This window comes from Chiloscyllium plagiosum, chromosome 26 (assembly GCF_004010195.1).
Source record: "Chiloscyllium plagiosum isolate BGI_BamShark_2017 chromosome 26, ASM401019v2, whole genome shotgun sequence".
In the NCBI taxonomy this organism is placed as follows: domain Eukaryota; kingdom Metazoa; phylum Chordata; class Chondrichthyes; order Orectolobiformes; family Hemiscylliidae; genus Chiloscyllium; species Chiloscyllium plagiosum.
The window spans coordinates 8366664-8375696 of NC_057735.1; the positions used below are offsets into that span (position 1 = coordinate 8366664).

The 9033-nt window shown below is 43.8% G+C and overlaps 1 protein-coding gene across 3 annotated transcripts in view; it reads left to right on the forward strand.

Moving 5' to 3' along the window:
* LOC122563062 (transcription factor SOX-13-like) overlaps nt 1–9033 on the forward strand; it is a 180029-nt gene that overhangs the window by 133048 nt on the left and 37948 nt on the right. For all 3 annotated transcript variants that reach the window (XM_043716425.1, XM_043716424.1, XM_043716426.1), the window contains 3 exons: nt 2068–2240; nt 5889–5957; nt 8576–8693. In XM_043716425.1, coding sequence (XP_043572360.1) covers nt 2068–2240; nt 5889–5957; nt 8576–8693 — 360 coding nt within the window. The remainder of the gene's footprint in view (nt 1–2067; nt 2241–5888; nt 5958–8575; nt 8694–9033) is intronic.

Sequence of the window (9033 nt, forward strand, 5' to 3'; positions counted from 1 at the left end):
TCAAATTATTCTTTTCTAGATGATTAAAAATCCTATCTCTTATAACCTTTTCCAACACTTTACCAACAACTGAAGTAAGGCTCACTGGTCTATAATTATCAGGGTTGTCTCTCCTCCCCTTCTTGAACAGGGGAACCACATTTGCTATCCTCCAGTCTTCTGGCACTATTCCTGTAGACAATAACGATTTAAAGATCAATGACAAAGGCTCGACAATCCCCTCCCTGGCTTCCCAGAGGATCCTAAGATAAATCCCATCCGGCCCAGGGGACTTATCTATTTTCACACTCTGCAGGATTTCTAATACCTCTTCCTTGTGAACCTCAAACCCACCTAGTCTAATAGCCTGTATCTCTGTATTCTCCTCAACAACATTGTCGTTTTCTAGAGTGATTACTGTCATAAAATATTCATTTAGTGCTTCCCCTCTGACTCCCTTCGGCCCAACAAGTCCACACCGACCCTCCGAAGAGTAATCCACCCAAACCCATTTCCGTCTGACTAATGGACCTAACACTATGGGCAATTTAGCATGGCCAATTCACCCAACCTGCACATCTTTGGACACAATTCTTACAAAGACACATGACAGATACTGGAACTGAACCAGAGTCTGACAGCACCCACATACCTGCATTGACACTCACGCCTATACATACCAATTTTGCCTCCTCTTTGCTAGTGTCAACTTTTCTCTTATTTTTGCCCTCCGATAGCACATCTAATCTCGTGATTCCTTCCTTCTCTTGCCCAATTTGCCCAAGAGTAGTTAGCACTGCTGCCATACAGCGCCAGAAACCCGGGTTCAATTCCCGCTTCAGGCAACTATCTGTGTGGAGTTTGCCCATTCTCCCCGTGTCTGCTTGGGTTTCCTCCTGGTGCTCCAATTTCCTCCCACAGCCCAAAAATGTGCAAGTTAGGTGAATTGGCCATGCTAAATTGCCTATAGTGTTAGGTAAAGGGGTAAATGTGGGGGAATGGGTCTGGGTGGGTTGCTGTTTGGAAGGTCGGTGTGGACTTGTTGGGGCAAAGGGCCTGTTTCCACACTGTAAGTAATCTAATCAATTTCCTCTGACCCCTTTGACAGGATTCACTCTCATGTGATTCAGTCTGTCCTGACCTCCGCCCTATTGCTTTCCTTTCTGTCCTTGTGCCACACACAAATCCAACCACATCTTGAGAGTTTTCCCAAATCTGATGAAAGGTTATTGAGGTGAAACACCAACAATTTTTCATCTATGTCGACACTGCCTGGCCTTTTGAGTTTTTCCAGTGTTTTCTGTTTTTAAGGTCAATTTGATCTTCCGATTAGTCAGCTTTATGTTGTTATTAATTTGATGAAGCATTGGCCTGCGTATCGATTTCTGTGAAACATCTGGATAGTGCTCAAACCATGACATATCAAATGAGTCAATCCACCAAGGAGCTGATGGCCTAGTGGTATCATTACTAGACGACTACAAAAGTCAGTGAATGATCTGGAGATCTGGGTTCAAAATCCTGCCGTGGCAGAGTGGAACTTGAGTTTAATATTTTTAGCGTATGGAATTTAGCATCTCATGATCTGATCCTTTAGGGAAAGAAAACTGCCATCCTTACCTGGTCTGACCTACATATGACTCTCGATTCACAGCAATGTGATGGACTCTTAACTCTCAGTTAATTTGGGCAATAAATGCTTACCCACATCAAATATGAATATCTATGCCTTCACCTTACCCCCATACTCCTGCCATTGGTTGCTTGACACATCCATCCCTGTTGGTTTGGTCAATTGGAAGGTGAAAAGGGCTTCTCATGATCGATTGCTTCTTACTGGATGGAATGAAAAGTGTTTGAAGGAAACAAAAATGAAGTAAAAGCCACAGCAGACTCCGTGCAATGTCATTTCGTTTGTGAAGACTTCAGGGCATTCCTGGAGAATTGGCAATTTTAGCACCAAGTGTCTTGGAACAGATGACAATGTCAAAATGACTTTGAAAGAGCAACTGTTGTGTGTTTGTTTTTGCCTTCCAACAAAAAAAAACTTGAATAATTCAGTGTTTTGTGTATTTTCTGCTGGGCCAGGAACAGCGGAGAGTCTGGCGGAGAAGGAATTGCAGCTGTTGGTGATGATAAACCAGCTGTCAAGTCTCCGAGAGCAGCTGCTGACAGCTCATGCAGAACAGAAGAACATGGCAGCCATGTTGTTTGAGAAACAGCAGCAACAGATGGAATTGGCTCGACAGCAACAGGATCAGGTAGATGGAAAAAGGAACGCGGCAGCGATTAGAGATCAATGTGGCATCGTCAAAAGTCAGACGTAGCACAGACATTATCCACATTAAAGATTAAATGTCTTTGCAAGATTTGTTTTGTTAGTAAGATTTTAATGGAGAAGGAGTGTGGTACAAAGGGGAAAAGTGAACTTGAATTGCACAGCATTCATCGCCTCTCTTGGAAATATTCCAAAAGGCCTCACAATCTATTCATTTTGTGAAAATGCATTGACTTTGAAAATCATGGCTGTAGGAGATAAACTCACAGAGCCATCAGGTGTGTTCTGGACTGTTATCTTTTGGATGTTCTTGTTACTTTCTGTAAATCGGAATTTTGTGAGTGCACTTTTAACCCACAAACACCAGTGAAATGGTTGATCAGGTTCATTAGTCTTTGGTTAAGGAAGGATTGTTGGCTGGAAGAACTTCCACTTATCGTTTTTTTTTCTAAATGTGTCCGTCTTTCCCCTTCTTTCATTTTTACACTCTCACTCTGTCCTTCACCACTGCCCCCCTCACTCTTTTTCCATCCTCTTCCTTCTTGTTCATTCTCTTTATTTTTCTCTCTCTCTCTACTACATTGCAGCTTTACTTTGTTCGATAATTTGCTCTCCTGCCTCATGTGGTTTTTAAAATGAGTACTTTCTGTCATTGCACCATTCAATGAAGCAACTTGACCCTCTAGCTTCACTAACTGGAGAAGGGCTTATGCCCGAAACGTCGATTCTCCTGTTCCGCTTTTTCAGCAACACATTTTCAGCTCTGATCTCCAGCATCTGCAGTCCTCACTTTCTCCTCTAGCTTCACTAAGCCTATAACTGATGGCGCTGTTAATCCAACATCAGGAACTCTTCTGACACAGTTGTAACATTCCGACCTCACCCCTACTAGGTTCAAGTCTCGCTGCGGACCTTGACCAAAGAAGATGCGTCATAACTGGGGCAAACAAGTTGATTATCAATTTGTAAATCTGTCTGGTTTGTCAGTGCAAGAAGGAAAGAAAATTGCTGGAGAAACTCAGGCAGCATCTGCGGAGAGAAAGCAGAGTTAAGGTTTTGATTTCAGTGATCCTTCTTCAGAACTTCCTCCTTCTTCAGGGCGGTATGGTGGCTCAGTGGTTAGCACTGCTGCTTCATAGCCGGGTTCAATTCCCACCTCAGGCAACTGTCTGTGTGGAGTTTGCACATTCTCCCCGTGTCTACGTGGGTTTCCTCCGGGTGCTCCGGTTTCCTCCCACAGTCCAAAGATGTGCAGGTTAGGTGAATTGGCCATGCTAAATTGCCTGTAGTGTTAGGTGGATTAGTCAGGGGTAAATAGAGGGGGGGTGGGTTTCTCTTCAGAGGGTCTGTGTGGACTTGTTGGGCCGAAGGGTCTGTTTCCACACTGTAGGTAATCTAAACTAAATCTATATGGGCGGCACGGTGGCACAGTGGTTAGCACTGCTGCCTCACAGCGCCAGAGACCCAGGTTCAATTCCCGCCTCAAGCGACTGACTGTGTGGAGTTTGCAAAGTCCCCCCCGTGTCTGTGTGAGTTTCTTCCGTGTACTCCGGTTTCCTCCCACAGTCCAAAAATGTGAGGGTTAGGTGAATTGGATGCGTTAAATTGTCTGAAGTGTTAGGTGAAGGGGTAAATGTAGGGGAATGGGTCTGGGTGGGTTGCGCCTCGGCGGGTCGGTGTGGATTTGTTGGGCCGAAGGGCCTGTTTCCACACTGTAAGTAATCTAATCTAATCTAGTAAAAAAAAACTGAGCAGGAAACTTCCTGGTCAGCCTTAACCTTGTGCTATTGCAGCACAACACATTTCCTCGTGAAAAGACTCAATCAAAAATTCTTGGGCCGTAAGCAAACATTGTCTTCATTCCAAAGGATTGCCCCATAAGACACACACGCTCTCTCACCCACACTCTGTGTGTGTCTCTCTCTAAACCCTCTGTCCCTCTCTCCTCTCTGTCTCTCTTCCTCATCACTCTTCCCTCCCCTCTCTGTCTCCTCTCCAAGCCCCATCTCTTCCCCCCGTCCTCTATTCCTCCCCCTCCTTCTTTGTGTGTGTGTTTCTCTCCCTCGCATCTTCTCTGCATCTCTCTCTCATTCTCTCTCCCTCTCATTTGCAGCCCGTTGCATTCAGTGTTAACATTAAACATTATCTTTTTGCTGATACAAAAGCCAAGAGTTTATTCCAAATATAAATCAATAAACACAGATTCCTTAGTAGTTGCTCAATAGGTTAAACATTATCCCACATGTTTTCGTTACATTAAATTCCTGCAGTTATTACGTCATTTAATACAAGTATAAAATGTTGGAAATCTGCAGAATAAAAAGAAATGGGCATCCTCAGGAACTATCTGTAAAGAGATTGAAACCCATTATCTTTTTCTTTGTCTTGCATTATCACCCCTTTTTAAACTTTAATCAATCCTCTCTTCCACCTGATCATAGATCCTGCATTATTGTCTTTCCTCCTCTCTAAACCCATCTCCCCCCATCTTCCCTGTCTCTGTACACACTTTAAATCTGTTAATTCTCTACCTAAACAGGTGAGGGGCCATGCAATAACTGTTGCTCTGTCTTCACAAATCCTGCCTGACCTGCTAAGGGTTTCCAGCATTTTGTATATCAGATCCCATTACCCCTCATGTTTTTGCACAACCCATTCCATATGAGGACCAATACCAGAATAAATGACAATTATTGATCTTTTGGATTTTACGTTATTGACAGCTGTTTTGTTGCTTTCAGTTTCACCCCCCTCGATAATGACTTAAAATATAATCCTTGTTGTTGTGAACATCTGCGAGTGATTCTATTAATATCTGTCCTCTTGGATCAGTTTCCAAAACATCATCGCTGTACAAAATCACGAGTGCATTCATCGATTTGAATTTACACAAAATCACAAACTGAAAACTGAGTCACCACCAGCACCCACCCCGCCCACATATGCAGCACTCCCACCCCAGACACGCACACCCGCGCACAAGTCCACACACACCCCCACACACCCACACTCGTCCCCACACGTGTGCACACAAGCCCCCACACAGACACCCCACACCCCCCCCACAAACACACACACACTCCCCACACACACTCCCATACACACACCCCTACACGCCCGACACGCATACACACCACACACACACATACACAGCCCCCACACACATACACATATACACATATAACCCCCCCCCCCCACACACACACATATACACACACATGCACACAGATACCTTGTATAGTTGGATGATTGCTGTTTTTTGGGAGCTTGCTATGCACAGATTAGTTGTTGTCTTTCCAACATTACAACACTGACTATGATTAGGGGAGGGGGGGGGCCATGGGTAATTATTTGAGTGTAAATGCTATTGGACAGCCAGAGATTTTGAAAGTTACAAAACCAAACTGGCAATCTTCCTTTTTGTTACCCGGCACGTCAAATTAATAAAGATTTCTGAACTGAACTTGTGTCTTCAGAATATTTAAAAAAAGGAGCTACTCCAATTCTATATTAATGAGGAGTCAAGCACAGAACTGAGCTGTGAGTAAAGCTGCTATAGCAGAGGACCGACCTCCTGTCAATCATTCCGACACCATGGAAAATTAACATCATTGTTTGTTCCTAATGACAGATAGCCAGGCAGCAGCAGCAACTCATTCAACAACAGCACAAAATTAATCTCCTGCAACAGCAGATCCAGGTAAGAGTATTGAGAAGTCTGGCTTTGTATGTCTGAGGTGTGGAGGAAGAATTTCTTTTCAGAGAGGCGTTAGTGTTTGGAATTCTTTCTCGCTCTTCCCTTTCCCCCAGCAAGCAATGGAAGCCAGGATGTATTCTAGCCTGAATTGATTTCTAATTTCCTCCCACTGTCCAAAGATGTACAGGTTAGGTGGATTGGCCATGCTAAATTGCCCCATAACAACATTCAGGGAAGTGCAGTGTGGGCAGATTAGCCAGGGGAGATGCAGGGATAGGGTGGGATGCTCTTTGGAGAATCAGTGTGGACTTAATGGGCTGAATGGCCTGCTTCCACACTGTTGGGATTTATGATTGAAGTAGGCATGGAGGAATATAAGCGGGCATTTGGGAAACTGGAGTTTATATCAAATTGACCCTGATCTTGTTGTCTAGAGCAAGGTTGTCCATTCCTGCTCTGATTTGTTTTTATCCATTCATGGAATATGGACATCTTTGGCCAGGCCAGCATTTATTGGCCTACTAATCGCCCCAGAGAGCAGTGAAGAATTAACCACATTGGTCACACCTGGTGAAGATAGCGGTTTCCTTCCCTAAAGGCCACTAGCTCGCCAGATGGGTTTTTCCACCAATCAACTGGGTTTCATGGTCATTAATGGACTCTTAATTCCAGATTTTTGTTGGACTCAAAATTCCACCATGTGGTGGAATTCAAACCTGATCTTCGGAACTTCCCCCGGATTAATAGTCTAGCAATGCAGCAAACTTTATTATTAATTGGCACCTATGGGACCAGGAGTGTGCTGGTTGATCAAATATTCTGGTTGATCAAGAGGTCCACATAATCAAGAATAAGTATAATGCAGGGGGTCTACACATCCCTGTTACACTATATTTACAGCACAAATCACTTAAATAATAATACAACCTTGCCTTAGATAAAACTTGCTGGCAGAGAGCCTTTTCATTTGCACCATCAACTGACTATTTGGTGATTGTGATAATACAGTAAGCTTATGGTATTCGAGTAAATAATTATTGCCAGTTTGTCAAGAGGAGCGGTTCATAAGGTGCCAGTTAAAGTAAAGTTTGCTGTAATACCACTAGGTCATCACCTCCCCCAGCTCCTGTCTTTATATTGAATACAGTATTGTCGTCCCTGAAGTTAGACTCTGCTGTACACATAGATACATGCGCACTATAATAAACTCACTTAAGACTCCCTGCACATTGCTGTAATCATGGATGAAAGCTTTCAATCTCTATTTTGCTTTTGGCCTTTACACTCAGCTGAGATTTTTAATGGCAATAGTTCAGCTGCTGCCTATAAGGCTGGCTTTTGAAATGTCTTACTTTTTATGTTGAGCTCGTTTGGTGACTATAGGGATGAATGAATGACTGTTGTACATCAAGTTGCAGGTTAATATAGAAATGAATTATAATCATTTTGACTGTCTGTGGACCAAATTTACTGATCACTGATGTAAAAAGAACTGCGGATGCTGGAAATCATAAACAAAAATAGAAATTGCTGGAGAAGCTCAGCAGATCTGGCAGCATCTGTGGAGAGAAATCAGAGTTAACGTTTCTGGTCCAGTGACCTTTCCTCAGGACTGATAGTAGCAAAGGAAATGTCGGTTTATGTATGGAAGATAGTGAGGGGAGGGGGTAAGGAATAAATGATAGGTGGCAATAAAGACCAGAGAGAGAGAAGAACAATTGGATAGACAAAGGGACAGATAAAGATCAAGTGAGGATGGTAAATAGCTATTAATGGGGACTATTAGTGGCGAACAATGGGTTGTGTACAATAGCAGACCATGTGATACCAAGGCCTAGTGCATGGATGTGCTAGGGGATCCTGCCGCCTTCTGGATTCAATATTGAGTTCAACAGTTTTAGGTCCTGAGCTCTCCCATGTTCTTACCCCAACTCCCGTACAACTGGCTTTATTATCACATGGACTGCAGATGCTGGAGATCAGAGTCAAGAGTTTAGTGCTGGAAAAGCACAGCAGGTCCAAAACATTGACTCTCCTGCTTCTCGTCTGCTGCCTGACCTGCTGTTCTTTTCCAGCACCACGCACTCGACCCTATATTATCACATCCCATTGTTAACCACAAACAGTCCCTACTAATAGCTATTGTCCCTCCTAGCCTGATTGTTATCCATTCCTTTGTCTATCTAACTGTTCTCTCTCTTTTGGCTCTATCCCTACCTATTGTTTACTCCTTCTCTCCTCCTCCGAACCCTATCTTCTGCATTTTCCTAGCAACCATCAGTTCTGAGGAAGGGTCGCTTGACCCAAGAGGTTAACTCTGATTTCTCTTCACACTTGCTGCCAAATTTTGTGAGCTTTTCCAGCAATTTCTGTGTTTGGTTTTAGTTTGTGATGTGATGGCTGCACAATGCATTGTCTAAAACTTGATTGATTGATTGATTGTGGGTCAGAGCCTAAAAGGAACCAAAGCTGTGTTTACTTGTAATAAAATGTTTACCGTATTCCGCTCAGATGTTCATAACGTCGAGCAATGTTCACGTTTCCGTGATGGTTGGGGGTGAGGGGATTGTGTTTTACTGTCATGCTTTACCTTTGTCAACACACTGTTTCCTTTCTTCCAGCAAGTCAACCTGCCTTTTGTGATGATTCCAGCATTTCCCCACAGTCCGCAGCCTCTTCCAGTCACCAGCGATCCCCAGCTGAGCCTTCAGATGCAGCCAGGACTGTCATGCAAGCCAAGTACGTTCCCTATGATCTCGTGTGGAGCCATTCCTTTAGGGTGATGGCACAGCAATCTGCCTGGAGGTTTGGATCTTGCAAGAGATCTCAGCTGTAGTATGTGCACCGCTATCTGGCTTCATCACATTCTTTAAATCGCGGTGATTGTCTTTGCTGCCAGGATTCCCAACGTCAGACATAGACTGAATTCGTACATTCTTGTACACATCTGTCATATTCTGAACAACTAAGTTTCTTTTTAAAAAGACTTTTCTTTCTCCGTCCGTCCCCCACTTCTCCCTCCCCTATTTCTCTCCCTCCTTCCTCCCTCTCTCTCCTCTCTCCCCCTTTCTCTCTCCCC